The 22,019-nt window shown below is 34.6% G+C and overlaps 2 protein-coding genes across 3 annotated transcripts in view; both read right to left on the reverse strand.

Moving 5' to 3' along the window:
- Positions 1-848: 848 nt before the first annotated feature.
- LOC134749462 (protein artichoke-like) lies at positions 849-5,637 on the reverse strand. Its single transcript, XM_063684394.1, has 2 exons — positions 5,351-5,637; positions 849-3,724 (listed from the first exon to the last, which is right to left on the reverse strand). Exons 1-2 carry the CDS (start codon positions 5,370-5,372, stop codon positions 1,038-1,040), a joined length of 2,709 nt encoding a protein of 902 aa, XP_063540464.1. The 5' UTR covers positions 5,373-5,637; the 3' UTR covers positions 849-1,037.
- Positions 5,638-6,897: 1,260 nt separating this feature from the next.
- The window catches only part of LOC134749461 (toll-like receptor 3), an 88,102-nt gene continuing 72,980 nt past the window's right edge, over positions 6,898-22,019 (reverse strand). The window contains exons 1-2 of one of the 2 annotated variants that reach the window (XM_063684392.1): positions 15,464-15,579; positions 6,898-9,834 (exon numbers count right to left, since the gene is read on the reverse strand). In XM_063684392.1, coding sequence (XP_063540462.1) covers positions 7,130-9,834; positions 15,464-15,485 — 2,727 coding nt within the window. In that variant the 5' untranslated portion in view covers positions 15,486-15,579 and the 3' untranslated portion in view covers positions 6,898-7,129. Of the gene's footprint in view, positions 9,835-15,463; positions 15,580-22,019 lie in introns of those variants that run through there. The other variant, XM_063684393.1, reaches the window with a different exon arrangement.

Raw genomic sequence — 22,019 nt, forward strand, 5'->3', positions numbered from 1 at the left:
AATACGTTTGCCTAAAATGTAATTAGCAATCTTGAGACCTCTCTGTAGGGACTTCAGGGATTCGAATCCTGAGTCTATAACTTTCGCTCGATAGAAAAAAAAATCACGAAAAATCACTTTAAAAAATATAGTAAATTTTGCACAAAAACTAATAATATGGAAATTATTCCTAAAAATAAGCAAATTTATGCTTAAGGGAACTCAGCGGATATTTTTATTGTTATTAAAACACACAAAAAGTTAAAATTTAAAAACATGATACCCACGCACATCCATCTCGCTCACGCTTACGCTCAGTGAGAGTGAGATAAGACGAACCTACTGGGCCTTAACATAATATTTTTTGTGATGGAACTTGTTTGATAGGTATTATATTTTAACCAAAACCACCGATAGCAGCGGTGACTTTTCAGAAAATCTGCATTATCATTATTATGTCCGCATTTTGTATTTATGTTTTCGGAAATATATATAGTTGCTTAGCACCCTAGTGCTTGTACTTCACGAGGTAAATATGTAGGTCATATTGAACAATATTAATACAGGACCAACGTGGGAAAGAAAACTATCCTATAAAAACTTCGAGATTGAACTACTTATTGGTGGTTAAAATGTATGAAAATTTTATTTTTATTCGTTATTTCAGCGTTGGTCCTCGCGGAGTATATTTGAGGATTGGAAAACACTGTGCATATCTGTGACAACTGATGAAATTCCAGTACCTAATATGTACTTGCCTATAAAACATTATTACGTATTAAAATTTCCAAAACAATAATTATGAGTGATTATTATTTTTATTATTTTCATATCGGGCAATATGTACAACTAAAAACAAATAAAAAATATATAGAATAATGTTTAATTGGTATTATATACAATTATAAAAATTAATATCTAATTAACAACCTAAAAGCAATCTTTGGTGCTAATTTCGCTTTCAGCGATATTATAAGCCTTAATTATAAACGGCGGAACGAAATCGGCCAAGATTAAGTCTAAAGTGCCATAAAAAAGACACTATGCGACGTAATCTCTTAAAATAATAAGCTACTTTGGTTTTCAGTACTCCCGAACTGTACTGTGCTTCTCATACTAGACTCTGTCAAAAGCATCAGACCTTTCCGTCGATACAGGTAACTGGCAACACCAACTATCAGAATCAAAATCGTTAACGCTAAACACCACATAAATAGCACGTTGGCAGAACTTGTGTCACTCGTGTAAGTTGGAGGCACAATACTACTCGCCGTAGTGACCACTGTCCCATTACCACACAAAATACCGTGCACATTATCTTCTTCAAAGACTTTGTCTATTGAAGTTACCTCCACACGCCTACCCCCAATGCCTGAATTGTAATTTCTAACTATCTCTTTACACATAATTGGGTTACCACCTAAACTTAGAGCATTCAGCTTTGTAACAGTCATGACCAATCGCTCGAATTCAAGTTGAGTGATGAAGTTGTAGTCAATGATCAATCGTTTTAGCTCCGTGCACTCGTGAAAGATATCCACATCTAAGACATGTATCGAGTTTCTAGATATGTCTATCACTTCGGCTCTCCCAAGCCCCTTGAAGCTACCGTAGCGCAAGTTTTTGATCAAATTTGAAGACAAATTTAGGAGCTTTAAAATTTTAAGACTTTGGAATGTGCCTGGAGTCATATTTGTAATATTATTAAAGCTTAAATCAATGGATTGCAAACGCTCTAAGTTTCTGAAAAAAGTGCTGTTGATAAAGCTAATGCTGTTGTTACTCAAATCGACATTAATTAAATCTGGAAAGTAGCTTAAATTTAAATTAACCAGCGAGTTTGAAGAAAGGCTTAAAGTCATCAATTTAGTAAGAGAGTTCGTTTTTGGATTGTTAAATTGTTTTACTTTATTATTTGAAACACGCAAAACACGCAAGTCTTTTAATGTTTGGAAAAGTGGAACGGAAAGGTCTGATATATCATTATCAGAGATGTCGAGAAATAGTATTTTTGATATATTCAAAAATGATTTAGAAATGGATTTTAGACGGTTGTGGTTTAAATACAAAGCTTTAAGATTTAATAAAACGCTATTATTCATTTGTAACCTTATCAGTTTGTTATATGATAAATCTAAACTATACAAATTTTCCATATTCATAAAATTGTTTGATCCAATAAACTCGATTGCATTATATGACAGGTTCACCCTGGCAAGTAAAGGAGAATCAATAAATGCTCCATCCTCAACTCTTCTAAAATTGAAACAGCTAAAGTCCAAAAATCGGAGATACTTTGAAGGACTTATCACCATGCTCTTGAGAGATCCCGTCAAAAGATTACCAGTCACATTTAGATACTGCAAATTCGGAAGAGGCAAAGACAATTGATCTATGGTAACAATGAAATTCATTGACAAGTCTAGTTTTTTCAAATTTGTGTGATTAAGAAAGGTACCCTTACTTATGGAGGTGAGATTGTTATTATTCACGTAAAGCTCAGTAAGGATTAATAAAGTATCGTTTAAAAATTCTAGAGATGACAACGTATTGTGTGAAACATCTAAAACTATTAGGGGCAGTGAAGGTGAGAAACTGGATTTCTCGATTGTGCGTATAACATTTCTACTCAAGTTCAAATGAATGAGATTATTTGCTGTGGAAAATGCGTTTTGTCTTATGGCTGTTATACTCTGATTGGACAGATCGAGTATTGGTACGTTTGATATACCATTAAAGGTTTGACCAGATATCTCCCCTTTCAAGTTATTTTGGTCCAAATTTAGTGTAGTTAAAACGTTATGTTTAAATGCATCGTCCTGTATTTCTTCAATACTGTTATTAGACAAATATAAATATTGTAGACGATTGTTATTAATAAACATCACATTTTCTATAGGCGATTTAATTTTGTTGTTGCTCAGGTCTATCGACATGAGGCTAAACGCTTGATTGAAGCAATTTGATTCAACTTCTTCAATATCGTTATAACTCATGTTCAAAAACGTAAGAGAATCTAAACGGTTTAGTTCGAATCCTATCAATTTGAACAAATTATTAAACGCCAAATCCAGCGTTTTGAGGTTCTTCAAGTGAATTAATGTTACATTAATAGCTGTTAACTGATTATTTCGCAAGTTCAATGTAGTTAAGTCTTTTAAGGAGGTAAAGCAATCATCTGCTAATGTTGTTAGTCTATTGTTTTGCAAATACAAACTATTGAGGTTAGTTAACTTACTTAGAGCGTCACCTCTAATCTCCGTTAGTAAGTTATTTGAAAGATCCAGCGTGGTCAATTTATTTGGACTTATTTCCGAAATCGCTAATGAAGATGGATTTAAATGTTCTATAGCATTTTGAGATAAGTTCAAAGAATCAAGTACGAACAAGTTCTTGAATGCGTCATTTTTGATGTTCTTAATGTTGTTGTTTGAGAGGTCCATGTCGATACACTTGGTGTAGTACTTGAAAGCGAAGGCTTCGATGTTGGGCCAGTTGTTATCGATGGCGTGGATGCGCTTGACCCTGGAGTCAAAGTTGGTGGACCCGAAGAAGCCAGTGGTGAGGGTTTCGGCGATGGAGTCCTTGATGATAAAGTTGACGTAGGGGTCAAAGTCGCAGGAAGGGTTGTTGGCGCTGCCGGGGTGGCCCTCGCAGACTACTGTGTAGGTGCATTCAACACGGTCTTTTATTGTACATACTGTGCTCGAAGCGCTCCATACTGAGGATAAGAAGATGACTATATCTGAAAAGAATAAGAGAGATATGATTGTACCTAGGCATGCCAGATATGTTAATCGCATAGAAAGATATTTGCGGTGTACCTATTTATATAACATTGTCAAGTTCCCAAAACACCACTTTCTTAAAGGTTACTGTTGGAGTAGGTTATTTTGTATAAGATTGCTCCACAATGATACTTCGAGTTCATAAATATGTATAATTTTTTTACAATATTGCAATGGATTAAGGTGAAGAAATGTACCTACACATATTTATGAACTCGACTGTATTATTGAATCTTTTGTGAATTCAATATTATACGTTTTTAGCTTATAGTGACTATTGAGAATCTCTGATAATCTCATAATTGAGAATTGCCTATATTATATTCAAACACAAAAAAAAAATTTGGTCCTTTGTACGCATGATCGATATTTGTTATGTCTTTACCACAGTCTTTACACAGTAATTTTTCATATTCTCAAGTTTTATTTTGATTACGTACCTGTTACTTCTACAGTTCCAGAGAAACGACCGAAATGCAAAAGTCTACATCTTACGGTTGATAAGATACAGTCCGCTGACGGGCAGACGAACACTTAAATAATTAATAAAAATATACTCCGTAGGTAGTTACCTAACAACAAATCTCCAGTCTCCACGAAAAGTCGATCATAAGAATAGAGAGTTTTTTGCTCCGATGTAAGCAGGCCAGGCTAAGATAACAAGGTGGAATCGTACCCAAGAGCCGTCAATCCTTTATGCTGTCCAAAGGTTAATGAAAAACATCAGAAAACAAAGCCAGAAAACTGAGTAAGGAAATAAATAAATACCTAACTACACTCATGGACAAATTTAAAGCAACGCAAAATAAAAGATTAATTAGGTACTAATTTTGAAATTACTTTAGGTGCTTTAGGTTTATCCAGTAATTAAACCTTTTGTTTTTGCGTTCCTCTAAATTTGCCCATGAGTAGGTATATTAGTTAGCTCTCATTATTATGTTTAAAGATCCAAGAACCCAACCCAACCAAGAATTTTACTTGTAGAATTAAAGGCAAGAATTAACGACACCAGTCCAGCATCAAACAGATAGTGACAGGCGGCCAAATATATCGCAACACATCCTTATCCCTATGGTAACAAAGGTATTGCAATATATTTGGCCACTTTGGCTGTCACCATCTATTTTCTATTTGATGCTGAGTGTACATAACATATAAACATTTATAATTTTTAAGTATTACATGCGCGTTACGCGGCCGAATTTCGATAAAAATAAGACCATTTAAAGCAGTTAATTTTTTTTAAATATTTTCTAATAGATTAATTCTAGATCAATGAAGTTTTAAGCAGAACAAAACAGGTAAAAGCAGCCGAAAAAACCAAACCAAGGATTTTGGCAATTTTGATGCGCATCGATATATTTTGATTTATTTCCTGAAACCCCCTTTTGTATTCAAATCCTTTAATTGATTTACATTTTGCTTGCTCAAAATTTTTGGCACTACCTACCGGTGTCGAGGAAGAAAATAAAATGCATGTAAAATCCGGTATCGTATCAGATTGAAAAATGCCCACGATTCTGTTTAGAAGCTCAAAAAGTTTTCAAAAAATCAATTACAAAAAAAATATTCTGGGTACTTACACAAATACCCAGCCGAATCCATCTTGCCAAATGCGAACGCGCACTGAAAATTTACTGAAACCACATCTCATTTATTTGTTTACACACAATGATCACCCCGGCGGTAACGCCGACACTGACTGTGCTTACGATAACAATTCACAAGCTTCGTGATGTCAACGAACAACGAGACATTCATTTGTTATTGAACTTATTGTACACAATGAATACCCAAATGGTGCGATTCTTTGAATAATAACATATGTTATCAGTTGGTCTCCTTAACAATAGATTAGGATTGTGAAGTAAATAGAAAAAAAAAACACAAAAGCGATATAATTTCTGTAAATACACATTTTGCACTGTTTTGGCGTAGCTAGGTTTGTTATTACTGTTGTAAAAAATTCATATTAGTAATAACGCTATTACAGTCAATTCTTACCTAACTTAATACCAGCCAATAAACTGCAAAACGTGTTACCAAGAAACTGTCCCGCAAAATCTTAACCCTTAAATGGATGGATGGATGCAGCCTACACAACAAAAAACATATAAATTGATGCATAATTAGATAAAATCGATTTGGTCCTGTATAATCATTTTGATCGTAAATTAAGAAATATACTGGTTCGACCGATGTTCTATTCAAACTTGCGCAACATTATAATTAAAAAAAAAATACATTTGTTTTAACATAAAATGGCGGAAAATTTGGAAAAATTTGAAATGTTCATGATTTAATATGAACATGATTTGGTATGTAATTCATGCGGTTTTCTTCGGGCTTTGCAATTATTTTATATTTAAAATCTTTATTATAAGTATATTATTATTTCTAATGGTAGTAAGAGTTTTCATATCTTTTACCAATATTTGTATATTTACATAAATTATGATTTACGAACCTATATAAATTCTAATACTGATTTGGCAGTGCAAATCGATGTTTTATTTTATTTATTATTTTTCCCAGAATCAGTAAAGAATTTTGTAACACATATATTAATTTCGCTTCGGTTCGAGCGATAATACGGTAGTAAGGTTGACAATAAGGCAAAAATACTTTTCTTGAGGTTTAAATATGTGACTCCTGTTAGGCTTAAAATCGTTAGGAAAGAAAACAGTGGAAAGGTAGCCTGAAAAAATACAGGGGAAGCCGGCGCCCACGATTGAATTTACTAAACCGCCACACTTGGTTTTGAACTGGTTTTGACACGACCTTCACGATCGTCTTGGTGATTGGCGCGCATCTCACGCACGACTTTCTCTTCATTTCCCATGCAGCAGTCAGCGTGAGTGATCTTCAAACAGACGGTTGGGGAAAGAGTGATCTTCGGTGTCTTCGGACTGGTAGCTGAATATAAAAAAAAAAACTATGAACAGTGACACTGTACAATATGGTCAGCAGCATCCCTATATTTGTGTACTTACTTAGTCACCGCCTCACCGCGCTTATCTCACATCCCCACATTTGAAGGTAAGCGAGAAAGTTAAAGGAAAACATATGTTACAAATATTTAAATTTAATATTAAATAAGATATTACAAAAATTGCGTATGTAAAATTTTAAGATCCAAATTTACAAACAGGGCTATTTCGCGGGCAGGCTAATAACATTATAATTATACCATTATATATAATAGCAATGTATTGTTTTAATTATTTACATGTTATTTAAAGTTTGGTGAGTATCTAAACATAGCTTGGACAGATTTTTCTGGTAATCTTAACAAATATAGCTTAAATCAATACAAATAACTTAAAATAAAATAATTTAATTTGTATCCAAATTACAAGAATTTATTCTAATAATAAATCACTTTGGTATTCAAATTCTGTGGAACAACTTCGTCTGTTGCTAGGTTGTTTTATTTCAAACGCTTCCTGGTTTCTTTTATAAAAATAACTGGCTACAACTACAACAAGAATTAACATCGTCAACACCGTGCACCAGGCCAGTAAAATGTGTGATATAGCGTTGGTACCACTGGATTCTGTTAACGTAGCAGTACTAACACTAGTAGCCGCTGTACTTGTAGGTATGGTTCCGCTACCGCACCAAATCCCGTGGACATTATCCTCCTCATAGACTTTATGTACGGAAGTAACTTCCACGCGCCTGCCCCCAATGCCTGTATTGTAATTCTTAACAATTTCTTTACACAAAATCGGATTTCCGCCTAAACTGAGGACATTAAGCTTCGTAGCAGTTGTGACCAAACTCTCAAAGTCCAGCTGAGTGATATAGTTATAGTCAATGATCAATTGTTTCAACTCTGTGCATTCGTGGAATATGTGCACGTCTAGAATGCGTAAAGCGTTTCGAGATACGTCTATAACTTCTGCTCTACCGAGACCCTTGAAACTGCCATAACGCAAGTTGCTAATGGAGTTAGAAGATAAGTTGAGAAGCTTTAAAATTTTAAGGGTTTGGAATGTACCAGGGGTCAACTTGGTGATATTATTGAAACTCAAGTCGATGGACTGCAAATAGTCCAGGTTTTGAAAGAAGGAACTGTTGATGGAACTAATGTTATTCTGACTCAAATCGACGTTAATCAAATCTGGGTAGTAACTTAAGTTTATATTAGACAAACAATTTGAAGAAAGGCTTAACGTCATTAATTTTGTAATAGAGTTAGTTCGTGCGTTATTGAACTGTTTTAATTTATTATTTGAAGCATGTAAAACACGTAAATTCAGTAATGTCTGATATATTGGCTCAGAAATATCAGTAATGTTATTAACAGAAATGTCAAGGTAAATTATGTTTGATATGTCAGAAAAAGAGTTAGAAATGCTTTCTAGATGATTATTGTTTAAATATAAAGACTTAAGATTTGGTAGTTTGCTATTATTCAGTTTCAATATTCTCAGGTTGTTCCATGACAAGTCTAAACTATACAAGTTGTCCATGTTCATAAAGTTTTCTGATCCTATGAACTCGATTGAATTATGGGAAAGGTTTACTCTAGCAAGTAGAGGTGAGTCGACAAAAGCTCTGTCTTCAACACTGGTAAAGTTGAAACTACTGAAGTCCAAAAATCTCAGATATTTTGATGGACTTATAACGTTACCCTTGAGAGATTCTTGCAAAAGGTTACCAGTCACATTCAGATACTGCAAATTAAGAAGAGGCAACGAAAAGTTTTCAATGGTCAGGATGAAATTCATTGACAAGTCCAATTTCTTTATATTCGTCTGGTTAACAAATGTACCCTGTTTTATGGCATTGAGTTTGTTGTTATTTATATAAAGCTCAGTGAGGGCTTCTAAAGCTTCCTGTAAAAAATTTAGATTCGATATATTGTTGTAGGAGATGTCTAAAACGCTTAAGTTCAACCCGCTTGCAAAACTGTTAATTTCGATTGTATTTAAAGCGTTTCTACTCAAGTTTAAGGAGATAAGACTGTCTGCTGTGGAAAATGCGTTGTTTCTTATAGCTGTTATACTGTGATTGAACAAATCCAGCCTCGTGAGTTTTGATATTCCTTTAAACGTTTGTCTAGTTATATCTCCTTTTAAATTATTTTTCTCTAAATTAAGCGTAATTAAAGCGTTATTTCCAAATGCATCATCTTGTATATGTTCAATACTGTTATTAAACATATTTAAGTATTGTAGTTGATTATTGTTGCTGAACATTTTATCATCTATAGTCGATTTTATTTTATTATTTCTTAGATCAATGGACTTAATGCTAGTTGTCTGACTAAAACTATTAGATTCAATTTCTTCTATAGCGTTATTACTCAAGTTCAAGAATAATAGAGATCCTAATCGATTTAGCTCAAAACCAGATAATTTAATCAAATAATTATGTGCCAAATCTAATGCCAATAGCGATTTTAAATTAATGAGGGTGGTATTAATAGCGGTCAGCTGATTATTTCGTAAATTAAGAATAGTTAGGCTTTTTAAAGCAAGAAGACAATCATCTGCCAAAGAATTAAGCTTGTTGTTTTGTAAATACAAACTGTTTAAGTTTGTCATTCCACTCAGCGTCTCACTTGAAATTGTCGTTAGTAAGTTATTTGAGAGATCAAGGACCGCTATTTTATTTACACCTGAATCTGCAATCTTAAATGAATCTGAATTTAAATGGTCAATTGCATTTTTAGATAAGTTTAGTGAATTTAGAACAGACAAGAATTTAAATGCATGGTTCTTTATATTTTTGATGTTATTATTGGCCAGGTTTAGGTCAACGCATTTGGTATAGTATTTGAAGGCGAAGGATTCGATGTTGGTCCATTTGTTGTTGATGGCGTGGATGCTCCTGACTTTGGCGTCGAAGTTTGTGGCCCCGAAAAAGGCGGTGGTGAGAGTCTCGACGGAAGAGCTCTTGATGATGAAGTTGACGTGGGCATTGGAGTTGCAGGGGGTGCTGGCGGATCTCGGATGGCCTTCGCAGACCACCGAGTAAGTGCAGTCTTTGCGATCTTGGATTGAGCATGAGCTTGATGCGCGCCATATACAAGATAGAAAGACCACTGCAGCAATATCTGCAAAGATAAAGTTACTTTTATTAATGCCAAATCTCTTAATGACAAAACAAAAAAAGATAATATGTATTTTTGATACAAGTTTTCATAGCCGACTATACTCGTACATGAGAGGAAGTCTGTGCCCACTAGTGTGATGTACCTAAACCTATAGGCTAAATAGTTATTATTGAAAATAGGTTGCCAAAACTATCTGCCATAGGGAATCTTAACTTTACCGTTGGTGCCCAACTTCACCCAAGTAAAATATCAAAACACAATAATTTTACAAAGAAATAGATTTCTATTGAATTCACAATAAATAAAGCTGCATAAAAATAAATAAATGAATATAAAATAACATGAAAAAAATCTGTTTTTAAGATATGTTAAGGTTTAATTTTATGATGATTCGATCTTGCAGTTGGTTTCAATTACAGGTTTATAATAACACTAAACGAACATTTCAAATCGTGATATAATAGAGAGCTTTTCAGTCGAGTACCGTGTTTAGGCCACGACGCTTGCTGAGTAGCCTAATGAAGGTACGAGATCGAAAAGCTTGATTATATCACTATTGTATACAATACTTTTTCTACGAGGCATCTAAAATAATACTTTTTCTACAACAACATAAATAATTTAAAAACATTAGGTAAGTATCTCAGTAGTACAAAAGACATCAACGAGTGCATAATATATGGATAGGTATTACTCATGAAATAGTCGCGCGTTGGTGTCTTTTCCACTGGACCGCGGCGCCACGTGATTGGTCAAATTCATTACAATTGACTAAACCGTTTCGAAATTAATATTATAGTTAAGTTGGTACCCCATACATGAAAAGTACTCAATTAAGGTTTGGTATTGGTCAAACGTGATTGGTCAAATTCATTATAATTGACTAAACCGTTTCGAAATTAATATTATAGTTAAGTTGGTACCCCATACTTGAAAAGTACTCAATTAAGGTTTGGTATACGAAAGCTTAATTCAACCATTACATTTCATACATGGTCATTTCTACTAAATTTAGCTGTTTTGTAGGTACCTACTAGTATAATATAATTAATGTTCGATTTGTGAATAGTATTCGTTGTTGTCGACAGACAAAAGATATTTAATTATTCATCAATTTAAAATTTTAACCCTCATCAATGTATCATAAATAAACAAATTACGCTTTAGCGATAAGTAAGTTCTGTTAGCACACATGTTATCTAAGGATTGTTAGACCCGCTTCTCCTCATACTCCGTTAGTCTGATAGACGCAGTTAGTAATCCTAAAGGTCACATTTGGATAACAACTGCAACTGCATTACTGTTGCGACGTAACTGCTAATCTACTACAGATAATGAGTGACCAATTAACCGTTCTATTCGCGGCAGTAAAACGGCAAGAAATGATTTTGTCATGGAAATTGACAGTGAGCGCTCAACACCATGGTATAGTATCTCTGAAGAGGAGTAATGTAATGCTGATAATAATGCCATCTCTGGGTTATGCTGGACATATATTCCTCAGCCGTGGTGCCCTGCTGAGCTAAAAAGCGGTATCTCAATTGAAGATTGCATGCAAATAAGTACCTTAAATTTGAATCATAACGTTCCATTTCCAGTTCATTAGTTTTTGAGATACCGCCTTTAGCATAAGGAGGGCTGAGTGTGGCTAGATATCATTCTTGTGTGTAGATAGTAGAAAACAAAATATACCAAAACAAATATTTAAGCAGGTAACTTAATCGTATTTAATTAAATCTAGAAGAATATATTTTAATAAAAAATGTTTTGATAGTGTTACTAACCTTACGTTGCAAATGAACTAGAAAACAAAATAAATTTGAAACGTAAAAGTAGTTTTTTTAATATGTAGTGCAAACACCGTACAATGACAGACTGACGTATTTAGACGAATAAAAAAACCAAATGACGTTTGGTTTGACGGGAAATTTTGAAATTATTTCTAAGTTGTTTTTTAATATAAATTCCGTTTAAACATATTTTTGGTCAGATTTATGTTAAGATATTAACAAACAGCGTTTCTTTATATCACAACCAACCTTGTAAGTTGTGTTGAGTTGTGCTCTTACTCATTCAACCAAACCAACGCAGGCAAGATGAAAAGCAATGCCGGCCGGGCCGCGCCGAATCTGTATACCTTCTTGTATGTACATCGGTATAAGGGCAAGGTAAGTAAATTTTCGAGTTTATAATATATATATACCTCCTGAACATTTATTTATTATTTCATCTTTATCAAAAGCTTTGATAGAGGCTTCGGGTAAAGCATATTTATGAAATGTTGGCGATGGAACATGGAACATTGTAACATTTCAAATAACAGCCGTTGAACTAGCACCATTCTTAGTGCCCGTAAGGCCCGTCATACACGTTGCTCTGATTATCATAATTAAGATACTATTTTCCGTGCCTAGGTCTTAATCTGATAAATCAACTACAACCTGCCAAAATTAGAAAGACATACATCTACTGATAAAATCCAACCACAATACGTTACCTTTGTCGACATTTTACATGAATAATATCCCGATTCACTGATTTCTTGTTACCTAACATTAAATGTGACAATAGCACACCCTTAAAATGCATGCTCAACACTTGTCCTGTTTCGCTGTAAAATAACCTTTTTATACTTTTGATAACATCTTAACTCATGAAATAAAACTATGAAAACGGATTATATCGCGTATATTGAATTTATAATACATCCCGACGTTTCGAACTCTTTACAGCGTTCGTGGTCAACGGGTCCGAGAGTTTCTTATCTATTACAGTAATAACATATACTAATCTATGCATTTCACGTTCACGTCTCTACTAGTGCTGCCCCTAGCGGTCCTGCTCTCAACTAATGAGACTGTATATGCAGTAAACACGCACACATGTACACACACACACACACACACACACACACACACGTACTTATGGGTTCTTTACCTACATGTAACAACTTTAATATTGGAAACTGATTTATGTAGTAATCTTTGTCGTACCAATTTCCATTTGCTTAGAAAACTACATAAATCAGTTTTTCAGAATAAATAAATGAAAACTTATGTTGAATCAAGTACAATATATTATTTATAAGTACCTACTTATTTACATACGTTCCATTCCAAGTAACTAAGACACATGCAAATACAGCGACGCTTTAAGCGCACTTCCGTGAAAATAACTTAACAGCAAGTATGTAACAATTTATTTCCTGACTATGTTTTAAACAATAATTAGAGGCAACCTAATTCATTTCTTCTTCTTGATCCCAAAATAACTTGGAAAGCTTCAATAGTTTGATCCAACTTTTATTGATTTAATTTAGATCCATTTTTGTCGCATATTTCATAGTTTTGAGAACATTCAAGCTTTTTATCCACAATTTGTGGTGCGGTGATCTGGGTGTTACAGCGCATTAGATTAGGTAGATTTTCCTTTTTTAGGTTCACTGAAATTGCCATTGACAACATCGAAAAACTTATCGAAGAAAAACACGATACCTGCCGTGTCGCAACTTTATTCTGAAAGCTTTTTAATACCTGAAAATATATTAACAGTTAAGATGTTATCAAAAGTATAAAAAGGTTATTTTACAGCGAAACAGGACAAGTGTTGAGCATGCATTTTAAGGGTGTGCTATTGTCACATTTAATGTTAGGTAACAAGAAATCAGTGAATCGGGATATTATTCATGTAAAATGTCGACAAAGGTAACGTATTGTGGTTGGATTTTATCAGTAGATGTATGTCTTTCTAATTTTGGCAGGTTGTAGTTGATTTATCAGATTAAGACCTAGGCACGGAAAATAGTATCTTAATTATGATAATCAGAGCAACGTGTATGACGGGCCTTACGGGCACTAAGAATGGTGCTAGTTCAACGGCTGTTATTTGAAATGTTACAATGTTCCATGTTCCATCGCCAACATTTCATAAATATGCTTTACCCGAAGCCTCTATCAAAGCTTTTGATAAAGATGAAATAATAAATAAATGTTCAGGAGGTATATATATATTATAAACTCGAAAATTTACTTTCCTTGCCCTTATACCGATGTACATACAAGAAGGTATACAGATTCGGCGCGGCCCGGCCGGCATTGCTTTTCATCTTGCCTGCGTTGGTTTGGTTGAATGAGTAAGAGCACAACTCAACACAACTTACAAGGTTGGTTGTGATATAAAGAAACGCTGTTTGTTAATATCTTAACATAAATCTGACCAAAAATATGTTTAAACGGAATTTATATTAAAAAACAACTTAGAAATAATTTCAAAATTTCCCGTCAAACCAAACGTCATTTGGTTTTTTTATTCGTCTAAATACGTCAGTCTGTCATTGTACGGTGTTTGCACTACATATTAAAAAAACTACTTTTACGTTTCAAATTTATTTTGTTTTCTAGTTCATTTGCAACGTAAGGTTAGTAACACTATCAAAACATTTTTTATTAAAATATATTCTTCTAGATTTAATTAAATACGATTAAGTTACCTGCTTAAATATTTGTTTTGGTATATTTTGTTTTCTACTATCTACACACAAGAATGATATCTAGCCACACTCAGCCCTCCTTATGCTAAAGGCGGTATCTCAAAAACTAATGAACTGGAAATGGAACGTTATGATTCAAATTTAAGGTACTTATTTGCATGCAATCTTCAATTGAGATACCGCTTTTTAGCTCAGCAGGGCACCACGGCTGAGGAATATATGTCCAGCATAACCCAGAGATGGCATTATTATCAGCATTACATTACTCCTCTTCAGAGATACTATACCATGCATACGAATGCTACCTACTGGGTTCAGAGGGCCTACCGCGAACCACGTTCGACGTGTTGCCTCTCTGTCACACTTGTAAATTCGTAAGCAAGTGTGACAGGGACACAGAATAAGTAATAGTACAGGGAGTTGCAATCGTTAGGATATATGTATTACCGAAGCTACTTTGTCGATGCCCCCCCCCCCATTATGATCATCTACAACTACTTATTTGTATTTATTTTTGAATCACGAATGGAATGGAACGGAGGTACATAAAGAGCGGGAAGTATGTATATAGGTACTAGTACCGTTAGCACACAACTCACTAGTAGGTGGATTGAGTTATTACTTATTATGTATGACTCGCAGTCAGATTTATATAAAGATGTGTAGATATAGATCATTCAATAATTTTCACGAAATACTGTGTTGGTTGAAGTCAAATACAGCATTGGTTATGTATTTTGTAATACTTGTTTGCTTGACATTTTTCTGTTAATGAGGCATTAAGTCCGCCATTTGTATCTTTTTTGATGTGCAATTGTTTAAAATAAATAAATGAATACTTAAAATACATAAATAAGTACATAAATATTGGTATACTCACCAAAAAACTATAAAATTTCGCAAACCAGTTTCAATATTTTATCATATCGCAAAATTAAATATAATAACAGAAAGATAACGGTGGATATAAGATATAAGTAATTTTCTGTCATTATATATTTCGATTGAAGTCCTAAATAGTCTCAAGGGTTACAAATCTCTGTTTGTCAAAGGAGTCTGTGATATTGTGATATTATATACAAATAAAAAAAATAGTTTTTTCACGCAATTTAGAAGCAGTAGCAGCAGTATTTAACTTACATAAAAGTCCTTTAGAATCCATGGCCAGTTCAAAATACACTAATACAGATTTGATTTATATAAAACACATAATTATTTACACACAATTCGTAATAAAGGCAACTGTTGAACTGCTCAACACACGATTAACTGTGAATAAATCAAAGTATCCTCCTACTGTGAGAGAATTCCAGATTTTTGGAAATGAGTGGGAGTAATATGTATAAACAGATTACATTATATGACTCATAAATACGTATTAAGCACGAGCGTTATACAATTAATTTATGCAACCGTAAACTTTATTTCAACGAGTTAAGTCATTAAGGAATGGTCATTAAGCGTGTTCCTTTTTCAGTTTTAATTTAACACATATTTACGTTGAATGTATTTGGCCTTGGGGTTTTCCATGCGTGAGTACATAAATAAAACATATATTTTATGTACTTACGCATAATAATAATATATATATGTGTAAGCATAATAATAACAGTATTTTGTGCAACGGTACATAATAAGGGTTCTTAAGATTCAAGGGCCAAAAGTACAAAACGAAACGAAGTTGAGTTTTGTAAAGACAGAATTTTAAGACCTAATTGTGTAGGGTAGGGTAGGAAACAGTGGCTCGAAAGAGAATAGTGGCTCACTCAACCTAATTCCCAAATGATAGAGGCGATATTGGGGCGACTGAGCCACTGTTCGAGCTAAGCCACTGTTTCCTACGCTACCCTACCGATGCACGCAATATTTTTTTCACCTCAGCAGCTCGAACAAGCCTACTTTCGCAACAATGTAGCTTTTCAACTTAGTGAAGGCCATGAACTTCATACTTTTATTACATTTTTTTATGGTACGGTACGGTACGGTGCGGTGCGGTGCGGTGCGGTGCGGTGCGGTGCGGTGCGGTGCAGTGCGGTGCGGTGCGGTGCGTACATATTATAATACTTTTTTTCTGTTTATTCTGTGTAATTCGAAATACATTTTAACCTTAAATATGTTCTCACTACTGAGGTGAAAAATTATGTGTGCAACACGAGAGCAAAGTTATTTTACATCTCGTGTTTTTGAGTCCCTCGCTACGCTCAAGATTCTACCTTAGAATCTTTCGCTTTCTCGGGACTCAAAATAAACACTCGCAAGAAAAACCAACTTTCTTGTTGCACAAATAACTATTTCATCACACTCGCTCAGTAAATGTGGAATTGCACGCAGGCTTAGCGGGAACTATAGAAAAAGCGTTTTCCCTAGAGTTATGAAGTTTCTAGTATTATAATTAACAGTTTTTTTGTCTTTATACTTTATTTTTGTATCGCAAGTGTGATGAAAAACATGTGTGTAGTTAACTCGAGTGTTATGAATCCTTTATAAATCGCTCCGGCAAGCCGTCGAGATTTAACTATACTCTCGTTTGCAATATTTAACTTACGCCCCATGTTGCACAATGTACTTACTATTCTAAGACAGCAGCAAATACCTAAAATTATAAATAAAATCAAAGTAAATAATTGTTTGTAGACTTTGCCTAGAAGTCAGAATATAAAAAAAAACACTCATATGTACCAATATTAGGTACTAAGAACACTGCGCCGTCTGCGCCAAGTTGATTTTAATCTCACTGGCAGTCATTTAATCTACAAATAAGTGCTGGGGCCTGTTTATCAATTGTAGCTTGTAATACAAGTGGAAGTCCCTTTCTAACAAAACCTGTCAAAAAGGGACTTCCACTTGTATTACAAGCTACAAGCTTTTAATAAACGGGCCCCTGGATTAGAAAAGTTTTATTGCCAATTGAAAAATTATTTTTGGGCAACAAAATCCTAAATTAGGTAATTTAGCAAACAAACAACAACGATTTAGGTAATTTAGTTTGAATCATGTTTGTTACAATTTATACCTAATAAAATCTAGTTAAGTAAAATACTTACAACGGATGTTGATATCTCTCCCGTAGGTATATTTAGAGTCAAATGCATGGCTAGCTCAAGTGACATCGTGACCGTGTCATGCTTGAGATAACGCACCAATATTTCTAATTACTTTTTTAATTCCCTTGCTCTGAAAGTGGGTCATTGTTGTTCTATGAAGTGCAGAAAGTAATAAGTTTCTTCTCTAGGGCATTTTACTTACCGAGTAGGTTTTTTACACGACTGCCCAAAAAAAAAGAGTGTAATGTTTTCAGCGTTCATGTTTGTATGTATATATGTATATATATATGTATGTGAGTTTCTTTATTCCACCATAACTTCTGAATGCCTTAACCGATTTAGATGTATGATATATCATTAGAATCCTTACGTCATCCCGGGTGACATAGGCTATGTGACGTCATTATAAAAACAACATGGCGGACGTAATACACAATAACGCGCGACATTTGGAAAAAAAAATCTTGCAAACTTATCGAGTGGGGTATCAAAATGAAGAGCTTTGAGAGACGATTCGAAATATATATGCAACATATGCGTTTGATTCTTACTTTAGTACAATAAGGATTTTTAAAATATGTTAAGAAATTAAATCCTTCTATCTTATTTAGTGACGTCTTAAATTTAAAAGAATTCTACCGCTGATCATAAAAATATACGTACATAAAAAGATAATATGGTATAATGTAAATTTTGAAACTAAACACTAAGATTTTAAAATCGCGCTATTGAAATATTTGAAATCTAAAATTTGTGTGAACTTCGATTTAAACAATGATATTCGTATTGCTTATAAATTTGTACTTGTCTACTGATTTAACCCGGTTGTAAAGGAAAAAAAAAAACAGTTTTTTTTTTTAACTCGTGCATAGGTACCTACTAACTCTATTTCATATTAGCTTTAGTACTAACCGAATTTTCATGATTGTGAAAAGTGTTTAAGTCACAATGTTTATACTATGTGTATGTTGATTTAACATGTATTGTAGAAAACTCGCGACATGAAGTCGACTGTGTATTAATCTAAGGACTTTATAAAAGAAGGCCCGAAGCGTCCGAGAGAGGTGCGCCTCTAATAATTTGATGTTCAGACACAGAACGATATTAAGTACAAATGTTTAAATTCAAAGGCCGAAGCTTGAATTCCCCGTAGGGCCGGAGGCCCGGAGTGCGCGTTTTCCGCAACTTGCCCCTAGTATCTGAATTGCAAAGGCCGAAGACCAAGTGTAGTGCTCAAACACAACAATAGTAAAATTGTCTAAATGCGAAAGCCGAGCTCCACGTAGAGCCGAAAGCCTGGAGCGTCCGACAGGTACCGTCAAGTAGGGTAACTGAGGACAGATGGGGTAACTATTGTAGTTTTTTTTTATGTATGATATAATCCGTTTTCATAATTTTATTTCATGAGTAACCATCGCGGTAACCGAAAACAATATTAATATGTTCTAATTTAATTAGATAAAAAAATCTACCCTGAGACTGTTAAAAAATGACTCAAAGAATGTAAAAGTAAACTATAATTGGGACATATTTCCTTTCTCTAATGTTATAGCTCGGCGTCAGTGAAAGCTGGAGTGAATCCGCACAGGACAGGGCAAAAATAGCTTGCTCTTGTGTCGGAGGCCAAGACTCATTTTGGGTCATCGCGCCAATCAAGCAAGTAGTAAGTAAGTTAGTAATGTTATCCCACCTGTCCCCAGTTAACCCACTTGACTATGCGAGCTTCCTGTAATTTATCCTACGCACATAGCCGAACGCCCGAAGAGTCCGAGAAAGACGCGCCTTTCTTTTATTTAGTATTCAGACATAGAACATTATTATAGTACAAGTATCTAAATGCGAAGGCCGCAGGCCCGAAGCGTTCGTGTTCGAGAGTAGCGCACTTTTAGTATTCAAACACAGAACAATGTTACAAGTGTCTAACTGCGAGGGCCGTAGGCCGCGCTCCACCTAGAGCCGAAGGCCCGGAGTGTCCAAGAGGTACACGCTTCCTGCAATTTCCCCTAGTATCTTAATAACGAAGGCGCGCTTAAAGACCGAGCTGCGGGACTCGTGGAGCTCGGCCTTCGGCCTTTGCATAGTTATAAGTCTTACGCATTTCGATACTTGTACAATGGTTTTGTGTTTCAGCACTAACCTCCTGCAGCTTGGCCTTAGGCTTTTCATAGAAGCGCGTCTCTCTTGGACGTTTTGGGCCTTCGGCACTACGCTGAGCTTCTGACTTGTGCAAGTATGCAAGTGTTAATTATACGTCATAATTTCAAGGAAATTTCCCATTTAAAATAATACTTGCACAGTCTGGACAATCAAAATCGCTGCATACTTATCTTTGTCTAACTCTATCAACCTGCTATTTTGCCGAAGGCCATGCGTGGGCCGTACCAAAGTCGGGTCAAAGCGGTCAAAGATAATTTAATAAAAATCTTTTTTAGTAAAAATTAAATTTATGAGACTATGAGTCTTTCCTGATCCTGAGCCTCTAACATTCAAAACTACTACTACTTCTTAAAAGCTGTACTTATGTAAAGATAAAGATGTGAAATGTCCCAAACCGTGAACATATTGCCCACAGAAAAGATGACCGTATATATTTCGATTCCGGAACGTTGAGCTAATTAAAAGGTCAAATTTAATATCCACATTTAAAGATTGCCTGGATTTTTTTATAAATCATAGTTTTAGTTCGTTTTGTCACTAAAATGAATAAAATAAAATAAATTAATTAAAAAATTAAAAACACGACTGCGGAATTTTAAGCGAACTGAAAAGCTAAAAATAATTTTGATGTTACTTACATAACTTTATAAATTTAAATTGGAATATAAATGTACACTTACGGTCATTTATAGTTAATACAAAGGTTTATGCACATTTATGACGTGACTGTCCCTGTGTATTTTATTTCGATTGCAGTCGGGGGACCTTGATGTAGTGCATTTTCCCATTCAAAAGGTCCCCCGACTGCAATCGAAATAAAATACACAGGGACAGTCACGTCATAAATGTGCATAAACCTTTGTATTAACTATAAATGACCGTAAGTGTACATTTATATTCCAATTTAAATTTATAAAGTTATGTAAGTAACATCAAAATTATTTTTAGCTTTTCAGTTCGCTTAAAATTCCGCAGTCGTGTTTTTAATTTTTTAATTAATTTATTTTATTTTTATTTATTTTACGATAAGCAAATAAAATTTAGTTTTAAATGGATTTGGATATTTAACTCCCCATTTCATAAATAACGATACTTATACCTAAATTGTTAATTAAAAGATCCCTCAATAAATACTATAAAAGTGTAGTCATGTTTTTTTTTTTTACATACACATGTAGGTATTTTATTTTACTCGTATTCGAAATGAAAAGTAAAATTAACTTCAGTGAAAGGCATCATTTCAGTCTCGGACTATCGCCGCTCTCACTGCGTTCGAGCGCCAAACTACCTCGACTGTCATTACAGCACCCATTGCTGCCTTTCATCCCTTGGTATGGTTAAAAATCTACTAGCATTTATTATGTAAATGCAGTGCGCTGGCAGTGTAGGTATGCGAGATCGAAATATTCGAATGCGCTGGTCTCCCCGTCGCGTCGGTAAGCAATTTGAACAAAACCCGTGACATCGAAATAGCTCCTATATGTTTATAACAAGTACAGACAATGTCAAAACTATCTACACACTTTTCGTCTACTTGCAACACAATAAGGTTCAAAATTGTTAAGAAATATTTGAGGAGTGTCTTTTCAAAAGGGCTTATTTCTCTATGAAATCCATACAAAAATAAATACTTTTACCATACTTAAAGGGTTTATTTTTGTATAGATTTCATAGAGAAATAAGCCCTTTTGAAAAGACACTCCTCATTTGGTGTCTACAGCAGAGTAAACTTAGCCGGTGGTATAGCATTTCTTTTAGATAAGGCAGTACGGCACATCGTATTTCGTATTAACTGCACAGAACATAGATTAAACAAGCGCAGATAGGTACCTAGAATAGTTACTAGTCAGCATGAAAAGTAGCAGGGTGCCTACCCAAGATGCTAATCGTTCGCTCCGTAGCGAACGATACGGTAATCTCTCTCTATCACTCTTCCATATTAGTGCGACAGAGACAGTTGCGTTTCGATAGCTACAGAGCATAAACGATTGGCATCTTGCCTAGGTACTCAGATCAGACTACACTCAAAAGTCTACATAGGTACCATTTTCACACAGCTTATTAAAAAAGCGATACATGAATATGTTGAATGATTAGACTGTAACTGTACCAGATATTTTTAAGCGTGATCTGTAAAGTAGTATCTAATACGGACAGACAGACAGACAGACAGAGGAGTCTTAGTAATAGGGTTCCGTTTTTACCCTTTGGGTACGGCTACGGAACCCTAAAAAACGGAGAGAATCCTGGAATGCCAGATTTGGATCACTTCAAGCATCTGGGGCAACCGCGAACAACGAAATGGTATAATTGTCTATCTGCGTCCCTGTCACTCAAATACAGCAAGAGACGGACTATTTGATATTACTCTATCTAGAAGGTGTAGCGGTGTAGGTAACAAAAATAGTGGGGATCCGTTTAAGTCCCCGGCAAGCTCGGTTCTCCATACAAACGTAATTACGTTCTCATTTTAAAACGACTAACTAGATTGCTCT

The sequence above is a fragment of the Cydia strobilella genome, chromosome 18 (assembly GCF_947568885.1).
Source record: "Cydia strobilella chromosome 18, ilCydStro3.1, whole genome shotgun sequence".
In the NCBI taxonomy this organism is placed as follows: domain Eukaryota; kingdom Metazoa; phylum Arthropoda; class Insecta; order Lepidoptera; family Tortricidae; genus Cydia; species Cydia strobilella.

Bases quoted from the DNA above. Each gene is read 5' to 3' on its own strand.
- LOC134749462 (XM_063684394.1), bottom strand. From the start codon at position 5,372: ATGGATTCGGCTGGGTATTTGT. The intron at 3,725-5,350 runs GTAAGTACCCAG...TATTCTTTTCAG, and splicing joins GGATTCGGCTGGGTATTTGT to ATATAGTCATCTTCTTATCC.